This window comes from Zeugodacus cucurbitae, chromosome 4 (genome assembly GCF_028554725.1).
Source record: "Zeugodacus cucurbitae isolate PBARC_wt_2022May chromosome 4, idZeuCucr1.2, whole genome shotgun sequence".
Lineage (NCBI taxonomy): Eukaryota > Metazoa > Arthropoda > Insecta > Diptera > Tephritidae > Zeugodacus > Zeugodacus cucurbitae.
Window position 1 is genome coordinate 28610385 of NC_071669.1, and position 22033 is coordinate 28632417.

The 22033-nt window shown below is 38.0% G+C and overlaps 1 protein-coding gene and 1 long non-coding RNA gene across 8 annotated transcripts in view; one reads left to right on the forward strand and one right to left on the reverse strand.

Moving 5' to 3' along the window:
- The window catches only part of LOC105218998 (uncharacterized), a 65995-nt gene that overhangs the window by 20665 nt on the left and 23297 nt on the right, over positions 1 to 22033 (reverse strand). For all 7 annotated transcript variants that reach the window (XR_008471147.1, XR_008471148.1, XM_054230408.1 and 4 more), the window contains one exon: positions 16892 to 17179. Coding sequence is in view for 5 of the 7 variants with exons in the window: in XM_054230408.1 (XP_054086383.1) it covers positions 16892 to 17179 (288 nt within the window). In the remaining 2 variants the exon portion in view is untranslated. The remainder of the gene's footprint in view (positions 1 to 16891; positions 17180 to 22033) is intronic.
- LOC128921841 (uncharacterized) lies at positions 17995 to 19819 on the forward strand. Its single transcript, XR_008471149.1, has 4 exons — positions 17995 to 18121; positions 18188 to 18349; positions 18413 to 19387; positions 19447 to 19819. It is a non-coding gene; the product is annotated as an uncharacterized LOC128921841 (long non-coding RNA).

A 22033-nucleotide genomic window follows, 5' to 3' on the forward strand; every position in this document is an offset into this window, starting at 1 on the left:
TAGCTCATTACAAAAAAATATACATAATTTCATATTAGAATTTTCCTCATTTTACTTTTTTTTAATTACTTCACGCAAAAACGAGAAAGTACATACATATGTATGGGGAAATGGGTATGTGGGTGTAAAAAATTATAACTTATGAAATGTTTGTTTAAAGCCGGAGCGGGATGCTAGATGATTTATATGTTGCAAAGTGAAATGTGCAAAATTGAGTTGTATGGGAAGCAGGCGTGGTTGTTAAAGAATTTCGTTGATTTTTCATTCGTAATATGGAAATATACCAAAGTTGGTTGATTTTGTGTTTATGCCTTTGGTCGTTAGTGAGTTAATCCACTTTTAGTAGTTTTCAACACAACCTTAGGGAGTGGTTATTATCCACCAATTTTCATGGTGTATGATGGGTACTAAATGTGTTCAGCAAGTTTAGTTAATATAGCTTTAGCCCACTTTTCAAACAAATTGCATACACATATTTTTTTCCTTCAATATTTCTTTATTTATGCTGAACCCGTTATTGTTCTAAACATTTTAGATTGGAATTTCTGAATCAAGATCTTTATGGCTTTTTTCGTTACGCATGTACCATGATGAACCCGTTATTGTTCCAAGCATTTTAGATTGGAATTTCTGAATTATATCAATGTTGGTTGCACAGGTTGAATACCATACATCCAAATCAGTTTTATTTTAACTGTCCGAAATGTTTCTGGTCTTAGAGGAAAAGGATGTAACATGCTTGTATTTTTGCTCATTAATATTTATACGCCAGTTGGTTTGCCATTCTTCGACAAAAGTTAAGTGCTCCTTTAATACTCTTGATGCTCTAATGGGGCATTTGTTACGGCTTACTAGAGCCAATGTTTTATGCAATTCGTAAGGTAAAACGTTTTTGATTTTCCATAAAAGGCCTTCATGTCAGACCTTATCGAACGCTGAGCTACATCGAGAAAAATAGCTCAACAGTACTCTCTGTGCTCGAAAGATTTCCTGATTTCGTTTGTAATTCTATTCACTTGGTCTACAGTGCCATGTTTAGCACGAAACCCGAATTGGTGTGTTGGTATTATATTTTTTTCGTGCAGGAAAGGAGACATTTTTGATTGTAAAAATTTTTCTAATATTTTGGAAAGACATGGTAAGAGACATATTGGGCTGTAGGATGACGGTTGTGTTAAGTCTTTTGCAGGTTTATATATCATGATGATCTGCGACTTTTTCGAACTTTTGCGAAATGGGGTAATACCCGAAACCAAGAATTGCATTAAAGAGCAAAGATAGCACTAATATAGCAATATTTGGTAAGTCAATTAACATTTTTGGACTTAATTGCCATTCACGTCTCGCTTGCCTTTTCTCATTTATAAGCTTTTCTATTTCATTATTAGTGATGTTTCTAAAAACCTTAATGTCTCTTCTAGGTGTTGCCAAGACAGCTACATTAGTTATTACATCATTAATTAAATCATGTTAATGTGGCAATATTATATATATAAATTTTTTTTTCATGGGCTGTTCGCATAACTTTACAAGTACAGGAGAATGATCAGAAGATAAGTCAATACATGTATCTACTGTTATAAGAGATCTATCTGTATTTTTGACTAAAGCTAAATCTATTAAGTCTGATATTTTGTTTCTATCACTGGGCCAGAATGTCGGCTTACCAGGAGATATTATATCAAGGTTATTGTGCTTATTTAGAATAGTGTAGTACAGCTGTCGTCCTTTCGGATTAATAAGAGTTTCTGACAGCAGCATAACATCTATGCTTTTTTCAGTCAGAAATCCTATTAACTCCAGTTTGTCTTGGTTTACACTGTTGGCTTTCTATCTAATTCTATTCTATTCTAATATTTAGACTAAAAAATACCAATTTTTTAGATAATAAGGTTTTGTGATTTGGTATGGTGGACATAAATTGTGTCATACTTGAGTAAGATTTAGAATCATATTTTCAATGCCTCCATTTGGTGGATTTTGCGGTTGTTGCATTGCATAGCGTTGCCTTTTACCACATTTGCTTAGCTTCCTTGGAAAGTGATATTCTTAGAATTACCAGGTTTCGAACTCTGGTTTGTAATTTCTATATTTTCGTTACGAGGAATATTCATTATTTGGTTACGACGAGCTTGAATTCCCACTGACAATTTTGATTTAAAGTCTTTATATACAGGGCAGCCCCTGTAGTTAGCAGTGTGATTTCCTCCACAATTACTACATTTAAGAGGACATTTTGATGTTGGGTGTAAATCACCACATACCACACAAACACTGCGTAGGGTGCAATAAGATTTGGTATGCCCATACTCTTGGCAGTTAGTGTATTGTACCGAACCATTTCTTTTATGAGGTTCTTCAACGTTAATTCTACGATTGATTAAATATTTAAATAATTTATTATTGGATTAGAGTTGGCAACAATTCGATTTCAAACATTTGTTGTTGTACTTTATTTCTATTGAAGATATTTACCACATTTTTATTTCCAAAGCCGTATTCTCCAAGGGCTTCTTTGATATCATTACATTCTACCGAAGGCTCAATGCCTTTTACAACAACAACTAAGCCTTTAGAGCTCTTCAGTTGATACGAATAATTATTCTTGTTGTTATTTGACAAAAATTTCACTATATCCATAAAACTTTCTCACCGTTGGGTTGTTTATTTGTGAGAGCAGATTTTGCAGGCTCAACAAAGCTGAGGCTGTAATTTGAAAGTTGTTGATACTGGTTCCAAAGCCGAGAGCAGCTTTACATGCTCTCTTCAAATACATGTTCCATCGAATTTGGAACCCAAAGCGGAAATGATGCAAACGAACAATCATGATGCATCCATATTCGAGTTCATGCAGCGAACTCGAGTTTTGTGTATATTATAATTACGGATGTGTCGTACACGAGTTGATTGAATAATAGATATACGTAGATATGGCGTTGGGATATCGTGTTCTGTCTTAGCTTTATTTGTTGAATAATTTGGTAGTAGTCAAGTCCTCTCTCGACGAACAAAAACCAAACTCTACAAGTCTCTCATCATTCCCGTCCTACTTTACGGTGCAGAAGCGTGGACGATGTCAACATCCGATGAGACGGCACTAGGAGTTTTCGAGAGAAAGGTTTTGCGGAAGATTTATGGTCCCTTAAGAATTGGCAAAGGCGAATACCGCAGACGATGAACGATGAGCTGTATGTGTTATTCGACGACATAGTCCAGCGAATAAAAAAACAGCGGCTACGCTGGCTAGGTCATGTTGTTCGAATGGATGAAAGTGCTCCAGCTCTGAAAGTATTCGATGCAGTACCCGCTGGTGGAAGCCGAGGAAGAGGGAGACCTCCACTCCGATGGAAGGACCAGGTGGAGAGGGACCTGGCTTCGCTTGGAATAACCAATTGGCGCCAAACTGCCAGAAGGAGGGATACGTGGCGCGCTGTTTTGGACTCGGCTATAACCGCGTAAGCGGTGTCTACGCCAGTCAAGAAGAAGAAGAATTTGGTAGTAGACGTTGTAAATATTAAAAAATAATAATTCAATTTAAGGATCGAATTCAGTCAAAATTTATTTAATTTCTTACTTAATAAATTATAAATAAAAAAGAAAAACATTTCATTGTACCTGCATACATATTTTGATTTTTTTTAAATCCTAAATTTTAGGAATAAAAATAATAAATTAAATGACAGGAAACAAATTATACTAATAGCCGAAAATCATATGAGATCGAGTACAGTTTTATAACCACTAATTGCTGATAATCAGTTCTCAATAATAGCATGACTGCTGATTATACACATATTGTCTATTTATGTAAATGTCATTATAAGCAAATTTTGAGCACACTCGTGTGTAATTTCAACAAGATCGTGTGTAGAGTTTCAGCTCGTTTGTGAACGAGTGTCAACTCGCCACTCTGTTAAAACAAACATGTATGGATATGGTTCGAGTGTCGCGAACAGCATGTTCGTTTTGAACTCGTCCCCTAGCGGTCAATACTTCCATTCACACTGTGCACGGAAATGATGTATCCGTTGCAGCTCTCTGTTCCAAAATAAACAATACCACTTCAAAGTTATGACTGTCAATGTCAAAGATGACATGATACGAAACTCTCGCAATTTTCCTCATACCGAATTCTCTGATCTCTCATTTTTAGGGATTTTTGACAGCTTTTTTTTTGCCATTCTTTGTTATAATTGACATCTATTTGTATTTAATATATATTTTACGTTAATAAATTTATATATTTAGTTGCATGAATTTATATTTTATGTTAATAAATTTATATATGAATTTATAAAAAAATATGTTTTTATTTTCTTACTTATTTATAATTAGTATCTAACGCCGATGATATTGATATCATCGGAAGGAACAACCGCGCCGTTTCTTCTGCTTTTTCCAGACTTGATAAGGAAGCAAAGCGTATGGGTCTGGTGGTGAATGAGGACAAGCCGAAATATCTCCTGTCATCAAAAAAACAGTCAGCGCACTCGCGTCTTGGCTCCCACGTCACTGTTGACGGTCATAACTTTGAAGTTGTAGATAATTTCGTTTATCTGGGAACCAGCATTAACAACACCAACAATGTCAGCCTCGAAATCCAACGCAGAATCACTCTTGCCAGCAGGTGCTACTTTGGACTGAGTAGGCAATTGAAAAGTAAAGTCCTCTCTCCCAACCAAAATCAAACTCTATAAGTCGCTCATTATTCCCGTGGTGTTTCCAGTTGGCGCCAAAAAGTAAAAAGGAGAAATGAGTGGCGCGCTCTGGTGGATTCGGCTATAATCGCCTAAAGCGGTTCCTACGCCAAATATATATATATATCTTTATATATATATAATAAAGTATTACTTATGTGATATAGACCTACTGGGGAACAGAGCATTTAAAAATAAAGTCTAAAATGTAAAATACCCAAATGTTATTTCTAAAACGGCCAATCTAATTTTTTCGGTAGTGGCATCAACAAATGTTGTAAAAAATGTGGATTTTGGTGGTACTCTCTCAAAACTAAGAGTTCGGTATCAAGTCATCTTTGCAATAGGTTATTGAGAGCCAAAATGCGAATGCGCTAACTGTTTGTTTGATCACAGGGGATATTTCGTTTTGTCCTCATTTACCACCAGACCCATTTTCTTCTTTGTTAAATCTGGAAGAGCAGAACTAACGGCGCGGTTTTTAAGGCCAATAATAGCGATATCATCTGTATACTTTAGCAATTGTACACTTTTGTAAATAATTTGTACGCTGTCTATTTATGTAGCTTTTTCTCCAGTTTTCCCAATTTATGCTCTTTACTCAATGCTTTATAAAAGTGTTACAGTGATCGGATTTAGTTCAAAGTTTCGTTCGATAATCCGTTTCCATCTAGACGGCAACTTCATAATACACCCCTCGTAGAAGCTCCCCTCCTTATTTGCGATGAACTCGAACAGCCACTTTCACAAGCCTCTTTTGAGTTCAAATTTATACTACCAAGGGCGTTCGCCATGGACAGGTGGTAATCACTTGGCGCTATGTCCGGGGTATATGATTTATATGATAAAACCTCCCATCCGAGCTCCCGTAGCTTCTGACGAGTCATCAACGAAGTGTGTGACCTGGCGTTGTCCTGGTGAAACACTACACCTTTCCTAGTGGCCAATTCTGGACGCTTCTGGTCGATCGCCTGCTTCAAACGGTCCAGTTGTTCGCAGTAGATGGTAGAATTAAACTTCTGGCCATATGGGAGCAGCTCATAGTGGATGATTCCCTTCCAATCTCACCAAACACACAGCAAAACCTTCCTGGCCGTCAATCCCGGCTTGGCCACTGTTTGGGACGAATCACCGGCCTTCGACCACGACCTTTTTCGCTTGATATTGTCGTATGTGATCCATTTTTCGTCGCCAGTCACCATCTGCTTCAAAAATGGATCGAGGTTCGTTCCGTTTCAACAGCATATCGCAGGGTTTGATTCGGTCCAGAACGTTTTTTTGCGACAAATCATGCGGCACCCAAACATCAAGCTTTTTTGTGTATCCAGCCTTCTGCAGATGGTTTAAAATAGTTTGGTGACAAACTCCCATCTCCTGGACGATGTCACGAGATGCCACATGCCGGTCTAACTCTATGTTTACCATGATTTGATCGGTATTCGTCTTCACGGTCTTCCGCCGACTGGCTTATCAATGGTGTTGTTTTCACGTTTCCGCTTTGAATCGACGAAACCATTCCTCCGCAGAGCGAAGTTATGAAATAACATCCCCCAAAACACCATTAATCTCACGGAATGTTTCTCTAGCGGATTTGCCCTTAGCGCGAATTTCGGCGTTAGTGAACGTCTGACACGTCTATATAGTATAGTATTGCCAGATACGAGCTCTGTAGCGCTTTATACATAGCCGTGAAATTCAAAAGACAAAAAGGCGGAAGGGAGACACCTAATATGTTCATACATACATATGTATACTAACAAGTCAATGAGAGTTTAAAAATCTTTATATCTATACTTACTATTATAAAGAGGAAAGATTTGTATGTATTGTAACGAAAATGGCACCAGAACAAACTAGAATTGACAATCGAAATCGATAACTTGCCAGATGTATCTAGACATCGATATTCGTAGTTGCCAAAATGTTTGAAAGACAATGTATCCCTTACAATCGACTATATAAGGGCTGCCGGACTGGCAGCAACACACAGTTCTAATTAGAGAGTTGCCGAGTAAAGTGCAAGAAGTTAGAAGTAAGAACTGGTAAACTCGTATAACGAGTAATAAAGTTTTAAGTTATTTGAATTAGAAATAAAGACTAGTGTATAGCCATTAAAGTGTGACTTTTATTTGACAATCCAGTGATCGAACTCGATCAAGGACATTGGTGTCAGAAGTGGGATTGACAAATAAAATTCCATAGGAGATAATGGTTAAGTTCAACGATTTGAAGATACCACAACTCAAAAAGGAGCTGGAACAACGAGGTTTTGCAACGAATGGGTTGAAAGCTGAGTTACAAGCCGGATTGCGAGAGGCCATGGAAGAAGAAAACATCAACGTTGACGAATTTGTTTTTGAATCACTGTTAGAGGAATCAACAACTAAGATAGAAGAAAAGGAAGAGACTCCATGTTCGTTAGGAGTAATGGACATGAACATGATTTTGTCTGCAATGTCCCAGATGTCTTTGCAGATGTCGTTACAGTTCCAGGCGCAGTCATTAGAAATGAAGGAGATGAAAGCCCAAATAAAGGACTAAATGAAATAGCAAATAACAGAGCTATCAACGCAGATATCAGCTCAAGTATCAGTACAGTTGAAAGAACAGGACGCACGAACAGGTGTCTTCACAAATAGCAGAAGTGTCAACAAAGATTTCAGAAGAGTAAGATAAAGTTTACGCTGATGTGGAAGAACTGACCTGCAACTAAATCGACCAATGGTGTCAACAAGTTCTGTCAAAGTCAAGACTCCATCATTTGACGGCACAACTCCGTTCTAGATTTTCAAACTCCAATTTGAAAAGACTGCAGTTACAAACAATTGGAGCGCGGAAGACAAAGTCACTGCGTTATTCGTGGCTTTAAAGGGGGCTGCTGCAGAAATTTTACAAACAATACCCAATTGCGAGTCAAGCAGCTACGAAGCGTTGATGGGTGCTGTAGAAAGGCGGTATGGGAGTGAGCACAGGAGACAAATTTTCCAAATAAAACTGCAAAATCGCAAACAGAAAGCTAGTGAGTCTCTGCAAGAAGTGGAAAGGTTAGCTCACTTGGCTCATGCGCATAAGTCTGCAGAGTATATAGAGGATATAAAAATCCACAGTTTCGTTAATGGTATACGAGACGAGAATACGCGCTATTCTGCACTAGCATGCCCAAAATTGACATTTGCAGAAACAGTGTCCTTTGCTTTAACGCACGAAACTGCTTCCTTACTTAGCAACCTGAGAGAGCCTGCCTGGACGAAGAAATTTTTTGAAGAAATGCATAAAATGTTGGAGAAATCTGGAGAAACACGTAAGAAAAATGATGGTGTGGTTAAATGCTTCAACTGCGGGAAAGGCGGCCATACTGCACGTAATTGCAATATGGAATCGAATCGACCCAATTATCTATCCGGACGGAAACGCAAAGCTGAAGAAGACCAGTCGGAATCGCGCCTGTAATCTCTGTCTCTCAAATAAATAGAAATACGAACAGCGTTACTGTTTGTGGATGCGTGGATGGTAAAAAGCGCATTCTGACTGCGGGTACGGGAGCAACACATTCCATAATTCGATCGGATCTAGTTAACAAGGAAGTAAAACCACTAGCTGGTGCAAAGTTACGTACTGCAACTGTCGATGATACTTAAGTTGTCGGGGAAGTAACGTGCGAAATTGGAATAGGAAAGATAGCCGTGTTACATAACTTTATAGTGGCACTTTATAGTGGCAGTGGCAGTCGACGAAGTCATAATTGGAGTAGACTTTCTAACCAGTAAAGGAATCAAATTAGACATGGAAAACAAAATTATGACTTATACCAATATGGAAGTGCCTCTTATGTTTGGTTATGATAACAAATGCAACGTTAGACGAGTGTTAATAACAGAAAATCAGAAGATTTCACCAAAATCAGAAGCAATTATTTGTGCAGAAATAGATGGAGACTATAGGACGGACACGTTGTGGGTTGTTGAAAGCGCAAAAGAATCTATACCAAACTTACTTATAGGAAAAACCCGGGCTATGAAACGACAAGACAAAAGAGTTCCAGTAAGAGTCCTTAATGAGTGTAAGTCACCAGTCACAGTCTCCAAAGGAGCTATATTAGGGCAGTGTCAGGAGATTGAGGCCGTAATAAATTGCGAAACACATCTTGAAGGAAATTCTGGGGGTAAAAACGATATTTCGAACGAGGTTAACGCTTGGACCGAGGAATTAGAGGTAGATCATAAAAAGAAGGCCAAAAAATTTCTTCTCAGATACTCCTCTATATTTGATAAAGATGAATCCAAACCAAGTAGAACCAAAATTGGGAAACATTTCATCAACACCGGAGATGCAAGACCAATCGGCCAGGCTCCTCGCAGCGTTCCATTAGCCAAACGTGAACCATTATGGAGTTCACCCGTAGTACTTGTGAAGAAGAAAGATGTCAACATGAGGTTCTGTGTGAACTACAGAAAGTTGAATGATGTCACGAAGAAAGACAGTTACCCATTACCTCGAATAGATGACACTCTAGACTCGCTATCAGGCATGAGTTGGTTTTGAACACTCGATGTGAAAAGTGGCTATTGGCAAGTGGAAGCAAAACGAAGAAGACAAAGAAAAGACGGCTTTCAGCGTTGGAGATGGTTTGTGGCAATTTACTGTAATGCCCTTTGGGTTATGTAACGCTCCAGCCACTTTTGAGAGACTTATGGACCAAGTGTTAAAAGGATTGGACTGGAAGACATGTTTGGTGTACCTAGACGATATCAACGTGTTGGGTAAAAGTTTTGATGAGCATCTCAAAAATTTGGAAGAGGTTTTCCAACGCATAGCCAGCGCTGGTTTAAAACTCAGATCAAAGAAGTTTTCTCTGTTCAAGAAGGAAGTGAGCTATTTAGGACACAAAGTGACAACGAAGGGCATTTGTACAGCTCAGGAAAAGATAGAGGCAGTAAAAGATTGGCCCAGACCTAAAAACATGAATTGCGGAGTTTCCTTGGACTATGTACGTTTTACCGACGATTCGTTCTAAATTTCGCCAGCGTAACTAGTAGCCTCCATGAACTCACGAAGAAGAACAAAGCCTTTGAATTGAATGAAGAACACGAATTGACCTTCCAAACTCTGAAGGAGCGATTATGTACTGCGCCAATGTTATCATATCCAGTTCCAGGCTCAACGTTCGTCTTGGACACGGATGCTAGTGGCTATGCAATAGGAGGCGTTCTATCACAAATGATTGATGGGAATGAGAAAGTGGTCGCGTATTATAGCCAGACGATAAGTAAGCCAAAGAAGAATTATTGCGTAACGCGCAGAGAATTACTGGCATTGGTGAAGTGCATCAAACATTTCGAGTAAGGACAGATCACGCAGCAATAAAATGGCTTCTGCAATTTAAGAATCCAGAAGGACAGTTGGCACGGTGGATTGAGAGACTCCAAAGTTATGACTTCTCTATAGAACATCGCAAAGGTAGTAGTCATGAGAATGAGGATGCGATGTCCCGTCGTCCTTGTAATTTAGAATGTAGACATTGTTCAAGATCTGAGGCCAAAAAAGACATAATAGATGTACGATTAATGTCAATAACTTCGACAGAAGGCTGGAATCCAAAGGTACGGGAAAGCGAAGATGGACAAAGTTCCCGAACTCTTATAATCGTTCCGAAAGATGGAATTCCTGATGTTCTCCAAGAGATGCATAACGGTCCAAGTGGAGGGCACATGGGAATCACAAAAACCTTGAAAAAACTAAAGCAAAGACTTTATTGGGTTGGTTTTCGACAATAAGTCACGGAGTGGATTGCTAATTGTGCTGAGTGCATTACAGCAAAAGGGCCGAAATCCAGGAGTCACGGCCAGATGAAGCAGTACAATTCGGGTGCCCCATTTGAACGAATTTGCATGGATGTAGCCGGTCCGTTTCCCACCCCACGTTTCCCAGGAATATATATAAATATTCTTGATTGGACTTATAGTTTTTAAAATATTCATGTTTAAAAGTCCAATTTTTTCTATAAGTAACACATGGAATTTCACACACTGTAACACTATTTTTTTACATTTTTCACTTCACATATTGAAAATTACACTATTAACATTCAATTTAATTCAAAATATAGATTTATTTAAGATTTTTTAAGCAAAAATTACTTATTTTAAAAATCACTTAGCACACTAATAGTTGAAGAGGTTTCTGTGCTTACAATTATGTGGAAAACGAGCGTTGCCACATGTTAGAAACCATAGATGATAGATTTTTTAATGACTGTGTTTTATTTATTAGCATATCATAGTTTTTTGTCGTAGAACTCTCTTCTGCATCAAGGATGTATATAAATAATCTTTCCAGGGATGTCCGCAGTTTTTTTGTGTAGAACTCCTTTCTGAACTGGCGGTCTTCGGCCGCGCTTTAAAAAAATAACCCTGGTCGAACCAAAACCGGGTTGTCCAAAGTTTTTTTTTCGCGTAGAACTCCTTTCTGCACTGGCGGCCTTCGTCCACGCTTTAAAAAAATAACCCTGGTCGAGCCAAAACCGGGGTGTCCAAAGTTTTTTTTCGCGTAGAACTTCTTTCTAAACTGGCGGCCTTCGGCCGCGCTTCAAAAAAATTACCCTGCTCGAGCCAAAACCGGGGGTGTTCGAAGTTTTTCGCCCCCCCAGGACCCCAGGGAGTGGTCTTTCGCACAGTCTGTTCCGTGTGTCAGACCGTAATACGTCGGAACGTGACCTCAGTCAGATGCAATTCCTGCACTGACTGGTGTCATTTTCCGACGTGTTCCGGCCTGCGCACCACACGTGAGTGGAGTGTACCGTACGTTGCCCCATGCAAATAGGTTCAGGAGGTCATCAGGAAGACCAAGTCCTTCAAAGCCATCGGCCCTGACGGAATAAATTCTCTAATGTTAAAACACCTAGGTTCAACGGTTCACTGAAATATATAATAATGGTCTTAAAAAAAAACCACCCTGTAAACGAACCGTCCTAGTGGCGTTGGACCTGTCAAAAGCTTTTGACACGGTCAACTTAACAACGCTACTATAAGTCATCGAGCAAACAACACTTTCTCCGGGATGGATTATGAACTACCTGAGCGGTCGGCAATCATATGTATTATTTCGAGATAAAACATCTAAACTCAGGAAAATTAAACAAGGGGTTCGACTGGGCGGTGTCCTCTCCCCGTTACTGTTTAATTTCTATATCTCTAAACTCCCTCAACCACCAGAGGGAATTTCAGTTACCTCCTACGCAGATAATTGTACGATAATGACGTCGGACACTGGCATCGATGACATGTGTTAGAACTGCTTTCTGCACAGGCGGCCTTCGGCCACGCTTCAAAAAAATTACCCTGGTCGAGCCAAAACCAGGTGTGTTCGAAGTTTTTTCGCGTAGAACTCCTTTCTGGTCAAGCCAATACAAGTGTTAGCAAAATAAAAGGCTGTCCTCGATATGATTTTTAAAAATTTATTTTGTTAAATAAAAGAAGAGGAATTTTAGCAAAAAAGAGGAATTTTCGCAAAAAGAGGAATTTATGGATGAATTTATATATGGTATCTACAATGTGGCAGCGCTCGTTTTCCGCATAATTGTAAACACATAAATTTGAGAGGGAAAAGTGATTTTTGAAACATATAATTCTGACTTTAAAATTATATAATAAAAGTAAAATGTACATTTAATGCAACGCCTACAGTTTTATTTAATATATTTGAGGTGGAAAAAGTTCTTAAAATGTGTTAAAGTGTATTAAATTGTGTGAAATAGCTAGATGAAAATTTTGATTTTTTATCTTTAAAGCGGAATATCTCGAAAACTAGGCGTCTGCGGTACCTATAACCCCATATATTTTTGAACCGGGAGGACGTTTCCAACGGTGTAATCAGATCGCGGCGCCATAGTAATCGAAATTGTGCCGGAAGGACCATACCAGGTTATTAAACGGATCAATGATGTAGTGTATCGCATACAAACCATTGGAAGACCTAGGAATAAAATGAAGGTGGTTCATCTAGAACGGCTTGCAGCATTTGGTTCTGGAAGTATGTCTAATCGGGACGATCAGACTTAAGTGGATAGCAATGTAACGAAAATGACACCAGAACAAACTAGAATTGACAATCGAAATCTATAACTTGCCAAATATAGAAGTTAGAAATGGTAAACTCGTATAGCGAATAATAAAGTGTTAAGTTATTTGAATTAGAAATAAAGATTAGTGTATAGCCATTAAAGTGTGACTTTTATTTGGCAATCCAGTGATCGAACTCAAGGTAGGGTTTCAGCGTTAACGACCGATTTTAGAAATCCGTTACAATATGTTTGTAATGAATAAACTTAAAAACTACTGTGCCGAGTTCAAAAATTTGTTCAACATTGGAAAGCTACATTCACCCTAAATAACTTAGGCTATATTTATTGCTAGAAAATATTAGGGAACTTAACCACCGTAATCCAAGGTGTAAAAAATGTGCCCTCAAACGTCTTTCGTCGCATGCGCTGCGCTATTGATGATAGAACAAAAGTATGCTCTACAATATTAAATAACATATCAATATCTACAAAAAATATCGCATTTGCCTATATCTAACTGTTATGGTTACTAACTATCAAATCGATTGCTTATTATTTTAAAACAAAAATATTTGATCAGTTTACATCACTACAAATTTTAATAATTTTTTCTGAATGCTCATTGATCTAATTTCAGTAAAAAATATCTACACATAATTACATATGTATACCAACAATTATCTTTAAAATATTAACTATAAACATACATACAAGATGTAGACATATGCATTTTCTTAATATTTTCCAGATTACCTACATAGCATTAGAGTTTTTGTTTTGAATCTCATAACGCTAAATTACAATTTACCCAAAAAACGTGAAAACATCAGACGCATGGATTAGGACAGCATTTCGCACATGTTGCCACTCTGAATATTTTGTGGAAATGAAAAATGATGTCACTATCTATGATCAGAACTAAACATCAGTACTTTGCAGAACTAAGTCCATCTTATTTTATTTTTTTCCAGTAAATCATATTTTGTAACTTTTAACCACCAAAACAGTTTAGCAACTCCAGTATTTTTTATAATTTTTCAATTAGATTATTATAGCTATTAAGCAAATAATTTTGTACAAAAATGGTACAAAGGCAGTATAGTTTTTTCATTGAAATGCCGAAAAGATCTAGATCTCAACTTTCTGAAATAGTTCCCAGGCGAGGTCGATCATATTTTTCTGCCGCGTATGCGCTAAAAGGCTCCATCCAAATTCCACCTCGGTTAGGTGTAACTCATGCAATGGATGGAGCCATCTTAAGACCTGTTCAGGCCTTAAGGCTCATGGGGAGTGGACCCCACGTTATGTGGCCCCATGCTTTCAACGCAATACTGCGACTGTTGCCTCTACGGCAGTGCAACTTGCACCTAGTTTGCGCAGCGCGCCGTCACCCCCAGGGAGTGGTCCCTCGCACAGTCTGTTCCGTGTGTCAGACCGTAATACGTCGGCACGTGACCTCAGTCAGATGCAATTCCTGGTTTGGTTCCAAGGACGTCATTCACTGGAACGGAGTCAATGAAGGTGTTAATAGCTCCACTGTGAATGAATGTGTTTAGAGCGTGTCTAAAACTGTTTGCGTCTGCAGTCTGACCGGTGTATTGTTCAAGTTCTTCGACGTGTTGTGGGAATGATCTCTTGATGCACCTGGGGCGGTTCTGCTTCCAGCAAGTGACTACATGGATGAATTCTACGAAAACACCCAAGTAGAAACTGCTTGGTAAGCAGTTCGTTATGCTCCTTAATGGGCAGCATAATGGCATCACTGTGAAGGTGTGTCATTGGTGACATCAAGAGACATCCTGTTGCTGATCGGAGTGCGGTGTTCTGGTACGTCTGTAGCTTCTTCTGCTGCGTGTTACTGCATCCAGGCGACCATACCGGTGCTGCGTAATTTACGACCGGCCGGCCGATAGCCTTATAAGTGGCCAGCAACGTTTCTTTGTCCTTTCCCCAAGTGCTACCGGCTAACGACTTGAGGATTTGGTTGCGGCTATGTACTTTAGTGACTATCGAGGTCGTGTGTGGAGTGAAGGAGTGCAGACTGACAAATGTGACTCCCAAAATCTTGGGACAGTCGGTATTGGTGTGCCATCGACGTGAATATTAAGACTTAGTCTGTACTCCTTCGTACAATTGGTAAATACGGTCGCCGTGGACTTAGTGGGTGCGAGTGCCAGGCTCCTCGTAGAGAAGAAGCGAGAAAGTTCGAGGAGGTAGCTGTTCACTTTCGAACACATGTCATCGATGCCAGTGTCCGACGTCATTATCGTACAATTATCTGCGTAGGAGGTAACTGAAATTCCCTCTGGTGGTTGAGGGAGTTTAGAGATATAGAAATTAAACAGTAACGGGGAGAGGACACCGCCCTGTCGAACCCCTTGTTTAATTTTCCTGAGTTTAGATGTTTTACCTCGAAATAATACATATGATTGCCGACCGCTCAGGTAGTTCATAATCCATCCCGGAGAAAGTGTTGTTTGCTCGATGACTTCTAGTAGCGTTGTTAAGTTGACCGTGTCAAAAGCTTTTGACAGGTCCAACGCCACTAGGACGGTTCGTTTACAGGGTAGTTTTTTATTAAGACCATTATTATATATTTCAGGGGGTACGTGAGTGTCGGGAGCAGCCAGGCCTCTAGTGTCGACCTTGGTGAGATATTCTACTCCCGTTGAACCTAGGTGTTTTAACATTAGAGACCTTTAGCAGACCCGATCACCCTTGCGCAACTTCGATCTGGATATTGTAGCAGGTAAAACTCCTACTTATCCAGACTGAACCCCGACATACAAAATACATGTCCTGCATGCAATGAGTCCCCGCATGACACTAACCACGTTTTTGCATGCCCAACGAACCCTACTCATCTAACACCCCTTTCCCTTTGGTCCAACCCTGTCGAAACAGCACGGTTCCTGGGCCTCCCGTTCGATGACCTTGACGACAACTAGATTTATGCTTTCCTTCCCGGCAGGGATATATAATCGTTACTACTACAACAACAACAAAGACGCCGTCTTTTTCATCATAAACTGCAAATCGTCTTGCAAGTCGAAGTAAGTCGTCATCGCTTGCGAGATAGTCGAGGAACGACTTGAAGAACAAACTTTTTGAAATATACATGCTCGCACTAGGGAGTCCAACTCTGAGCGTTTCCAACACCTTCATAATCAGAGAGAAAGACAACGGACATCAAAGACTATCGGTCGTAATCAAGTTTTAGCTTATTACAAAAAGTGTATGAAATTATTCAATTTAATGAAATTGTTCGAATTTTCTTCATTTTACTTTTTTTTAATGACCCCACGCAAAAACGTGAAAGTAATTGCATATGTATGTATGGCACACCAATTACATGTATATGTAAAAAATTACAACTTTTGAAATGTTTGTTTAAACCCGTGCGAAGCCGGAGCGTGCTGCTAGTTGGCTATATGAGGGCTATACTAATTATTGACCCACTTTTAAGCATTTTTGGTAGTGATTATTACCAGATGCAGACGACTCCGCATTTCATTATGATATCTCCTCAAAAATAAAGTAAAGTATAAAGTCAGCCATAGGCACTGAGGTTCTCATAATCGGTATAAGGGAATTAAAAATATTTTATGAGGTTTCCGATTACATCTATTTTTATAATGTTCGATGAATCACTGAACGGAAATGTCTCCAGGAATTTTGGGATATAAACAAAGCTTTTATAATTTGAGACCTATGTACAGAAAATCCATTAGGAGGCGGAACTCGACAAAAAAAACAACAACTGAAGCCCCTCTTAACAATCCTATATTCCAAATTTAATTTTGGCTTAGTTATAGAACTTTAAAGGTTTTCGCTTATCGGCATTCGTAAGCATTGCATTGGCCCCTCAGCAAAATCAAACTTCCTATGTTGCTAAAGAAAATGTGTGCCAAGTTTCATCCAGATATCTCAATTCTTACATAAGATTACAAACCTTGAGTAAGTTTTACACAGGTTAAGCTTACACGGATTTCAATTCGTTTCGCCATTCCGATCATTTTAATACATAATAACTGTCTCAGGTTAAGGTGTTACAACTAAACCGTTACACTCTGCGCAACATGTTGCGAGAGTATACAAATTAGTTCATTAGGCGGACAAATTTTAGGGTACATACCTTTGCTTAATCATTATACATTCCGATTCATGAGGAAAACCTACAGGTGATTGACAGACAAAACAGCACGTTAAAGATGAAAAGGCATCATAACTCGCGGCGCAGAATTGATGTTGAATATTTATCATAGCTTGTGCATTCTCCATAATTATAAGTTCGTTGTGATCTCTTATGCGTTTTTGTTCTATTTCACAAATAGGGGACGGGTCAACTGTTGATAACACAACAAATTCTTGTAAAAGTCCCATGATATGCGCTTTCACAGTACTTGTAGCCACTGCGGTTGCTCTATAAAAAAGGTAGAAGATTGCAGTAATTTAATTTATTAAGCACAAAATGATGTACATATTTCTTTTGGTCAAGCTACAACATTCCTATTGAACTCAGATTTATTTCAAACAAGTTTCCATAATATACAGTATGTAAAGAAAGTGTTTTGATAAGAGAAATTTATCGTTTTCGCAGTTTTTTGCAAGTAAATGCCATATTCTGACACGAATTTTTTTTTAAATTTTAATATCTATATATATACAAATTTCATGTCACGTTGTTTGTCCGGAAATGGCGTTTAAACTACTGATCCGATTTAAATGAAATTTTGCACACGTCTGCAGTTTGGTTAACCTTAAAAAAAAAAGACTTTTGCAACAGCTATTCACCACAAGGGAATAAGGATTTACATATTTTTAGGTAAGTGGACGGGGTCACAGCTCAACATTCGTCTGTTTGTCGGCCATTTGGTCAAGCGATAATTTGATCTGATATCATAATATATCTTAGCTCACACTTAAACATTGATACTATGAGAAGTTTGGGTTTGGCCAAAATCGGACCTCTGCATCAACTAAATAATAGTAATTAAACAAAAAGGGATATAACAAAGCTATAATTTAAGTGATAAAATTAATTTCACTTTATCAAATAGTTAATCAGAATAGAATTTAACATACATATACCTTATCCACAGCAATGCGTGTCCCAGCCACTAGTATAGTTATATGGAATGTTTAAAGCAAAGTGTATTCAACAAAGTAACTAAGTTTGCCATTTAATTTTTTTTTTTCAGCTTTTGCCAAAACATACGCAATAGTATCTTTTTGTAGTTAAATGGCAATCTCGATAGTTAGAGTTGCAACATTCATTAACCCTAATTTTTGTATGTATAAGAGAGAGATGCACTTACTACAATGAACCGATCAAAATATATTTATAATATTTGAAGTGAGTGATGTAAGTGCGTATTAATAATTTGTTACTGATATTATTTTATATTTATAGTAAATTTTCTAATTACAGAGCGGTACTATGGTTGACTGGATGCTGCAGCTTATTTTAAAGGAATATAACTGCAGAAAAGTAAAGCGAGCTGCAACGCACATCTGGAGCGTACATGCAAAACTACAAAGAGAAGCAGAACAAGGATTATGCCACTTTAGGCATAATACCAAACTTATATATGTATATATTAAACATAAAATCTTTTGTTAGAATATACATTTATCTTTTTATTATCCTTTTCAGATATTTGCAAACTTCAGAGGAAAGACTAAAGCTTAGCTGAATACCACCCATAAACCCCCATTTAAGAAGGTAGCTATGGGTGCGAGGAATCCTACTAGCAGTTCTTCAAGACATACAATGGCTATCGCTCGATGGAAGAAGCACTCGTAGTCCTTTGTGTCAGGAAGTAACAAAAATCATGCACCTAGAAATACAACATAAAATTTTATTAAAACGAATTTAATTGCAAAACTAAGACGAAACAACAATTTTGATATTCTTATTATTTAACAGAGTTGGTATTAATACTTCCCATGCAAGAATGATAGAAGACAAGATTATTACACACTGAAACGTTCACGAACCACGAATGGGAATAGGCAACAGAAGAATTGCCAAATGGAAAACGGGAATGTGAAACATAGTGAACCAAATTGAATAATGTGCAGATAACATATCATAATGAACGTAATTCTTAAAATCTTCATTTATAAAATGATCCGATATAATAATGCATATTTATAATTAAAATTATATGTTTTGTTACAAAAAGTTCGCCATTTTGCCAACTTTTTTGTTGGTTGGAAAAGTGAAAAAAATTCTTTATAGACGACTTTTTTCTACTATTGTTGTTTAATTCCGCCATTGCGGACTTCTTTTTCAAGTTAATACATTTTTCACTTAGAATTTTAAATAATAATTAAGCATTGACTTCAGCTCTTTGTTTTGGTTTTATTGTTTTGTACCACCGTGCAATTTTGTTTTGCTCGCGTGTTCGGGGTCGTGAAAGTTGTCACTCAACAGGAACTCAAAACCCAAAAAAGCTAACTGTAAACGCCTGTCGTAATCTTGTCTTCTATCATTCTTGCTTCCCATGCTTATAATATTTGTGGATAGTCGCCAAATGGTGTAACAAGTGTAGCAGCAACAACAAGTAATACATGTTCAAAATCACAATAAAAGTAAAATCGCACAACGCAACAGGCAAATAACAAGGTTTGTTCTACGAATATAGATATTTTAATTATTTCTAACCAACTTTAAATATTTTTTAGGCATCGGATGATGTACTACAAATTACATCGGACTTTTGGAGTAGCCCTTTCAACACTTATTTTCGACGTGCTAAACACAGTGTCTCCTTTGATGCCCTTGGATCTACACAATGGATAATTAACAGAGCTCTAAAAACAACATTGAGGCGCTGAAGTTGTTCATCTTGCTTCTGATTTGATTATGGAGACATTATTAGGCTGAACTTACAATTTATCGTAACATTGTGATAGTTAACTTATAAATTTTGAACGTACGCAATAGCACTCAATTTATTAATATAAATGTAAAATATTGTTAAATGAGCAGCTATATACAAATGAATATACGAATATTTGTAACAATCGTAATAGTAGTGAAATTTAATTTGTATTGTATAACAACACAAAAAACAATTCTTAAAACTTTAGAGAAATTGTAAATTATAAAAATTTAATAATTAATACTAACTTAATATGTAAAATATGTAAATTTTGTCAAATGATAGCCGCAAAAACGTTTGCAAAAATGAAAGTTTACTTTCTACTGAAATGCTAATTTAAAAATTTATATATAATTATTAAAAATGTAAAATACCATACTAATTTATAAATGTAAATACATCATACAATTGAATAAATAAAAATAAAACAATTTCAATTTTAAAATTTTAAACGGAAAAGTAGGTGACCTATAGAATGAAGACCAATGGAGACCAATGAACCAACTTTAAGTAATGAAACGGTGACCCAACAAATGACCAATACCTGTGATTAAAGGGTTACCCTGAAAATGATAAATCGAACAGTCTCCACAGATAGATGGCTGATTAAATAAAAAACTACTACAGGTGGTTCTGCTAACCACAGAGTGACATATGCCTTTCCAAAACAATGGAAAAATTAGAGCAGAAAGACATATGCAGAATTTGCAACAAAATCAATGCGAGAGAGCTTGCAAGATAATCACACCGACATGCCGTAAAAGAGGAGAAATGGTAACTTTTTTCCTGCTGCTAGAACAAGAGAGACCAAAAAAATAATACAAGCCTTCTTTACTGGTCTTGCAGGGTACATATAAATTAAGCGAATAGCATTTGGAAGTAAAAGGCGCAAGCCGTCAAAAAGTAAAGCTTGCTTCACAACTATTTTCGAAAACGTGTGCTAATGCTATAAGAAGATGCTACATAGTTGGACATGAAATAAATAATGTGATGGAATTCGCAGATTTTGTAATTCATTAGAATATTAATTCGTTCTAACCAAACTCCCTGTACTATACCTTATGGAAAAGCACCTTTGCAACAAAACGAATGCTGGAAAAAGAGAGTACTTAATTCCAATACGTCTCTTATACTATTACATGAGTACCTAAATGCCAACTTTAGGATGGCGTATGGGATGGTGTATTTTAACGCAGTGCCTAAACCAAGACAATTTTTTTGGCGCTATAAAAAGGGTTGGGGGGAGTATGATCATCCAACACCGCTACATTTTAAATATCGACTTCGAAAATATATGTTTGCTAGGTGTATTTAAATTATCCTTTATAGTGTATTTATTCGAACTGCATTTTTTGTAGCACGGAACACCGAAAGTGTAAGGTCTACATTGAACGTACAAGAGGACGATAAAAAATGGCTCACCCTAGATCCGGAGCCGGAATACTTTTTAGAAGTTGAAAGATACATACACGAAGAATAATTTGTAAATAAAAGTAACTTGTTTGAAAATATTAGTAATCAAAATTTAAGTACTATCAGTTTGGATTCATTTTATGAAAATGGACTGGAATATTTGGGTGGTTTCTTAACACACAAATTAAATTTAGGGGATAGGATGGAGTCATATGTAGAAGTTCACGTAAGGGAGGAAAGATTCTGACTGCCATTCTCTTGGGAGTGGCCAGGAATGATTCTTTTGCATGTGGCTCAAGCAGCTCACAACTTCCGGTCTTAGACCAAGTATCCTCTGGGTAGCCAACAGACATCTGTTTGGAGGCGAGCTAAAGTATGAAGGCGAATCCCGCTTATGCGGTTGTGCGTAGGGTTTGGACCCACCACATAAAACCACCCCCCAATGAAAAAGAAAAAACAGCCTCGGATGAGAGACCCAATTTTGATGACGACCACTGCAAACGTTTAAAGGACTACGAAATAAGGGCATGCAACTGGAATGTCCGGACCCTTAATTGGGAAGGTGCCTCTGCCCAGCTGGTTGATGTCCTCGTAAGAGTAAAGGCTGACATCACCGCAATCCAAGAAATGCGATGGACGGGGCAAGGACGGAAGAAGGTGGGTCCTTGTGACATCTACTACAGCGGCCATATAAAGGAGCGCAAATTCGGTGTGGGATTCGTGGTGGGAGAGAGACTCCGTCGTCGAGTCCTGGCATTCACTCCGGTGGATGAACGTCTAGCCACAATCCGCATCAAAGCGAGGCGATGATTTGCGCCCACGCCCCGACGGAAGAGAAGGACGAAGTGATCAAAGATACCTTCTATGAGCGCCTAGAACGTACCTATGAGCGCTGCCCCCGCCACGGTGTCAAAATCGTGTTTGGCGATTTCAACGCTAGGGTGGGTAAAGAAGGTGTCTTTGGCACAACAGTC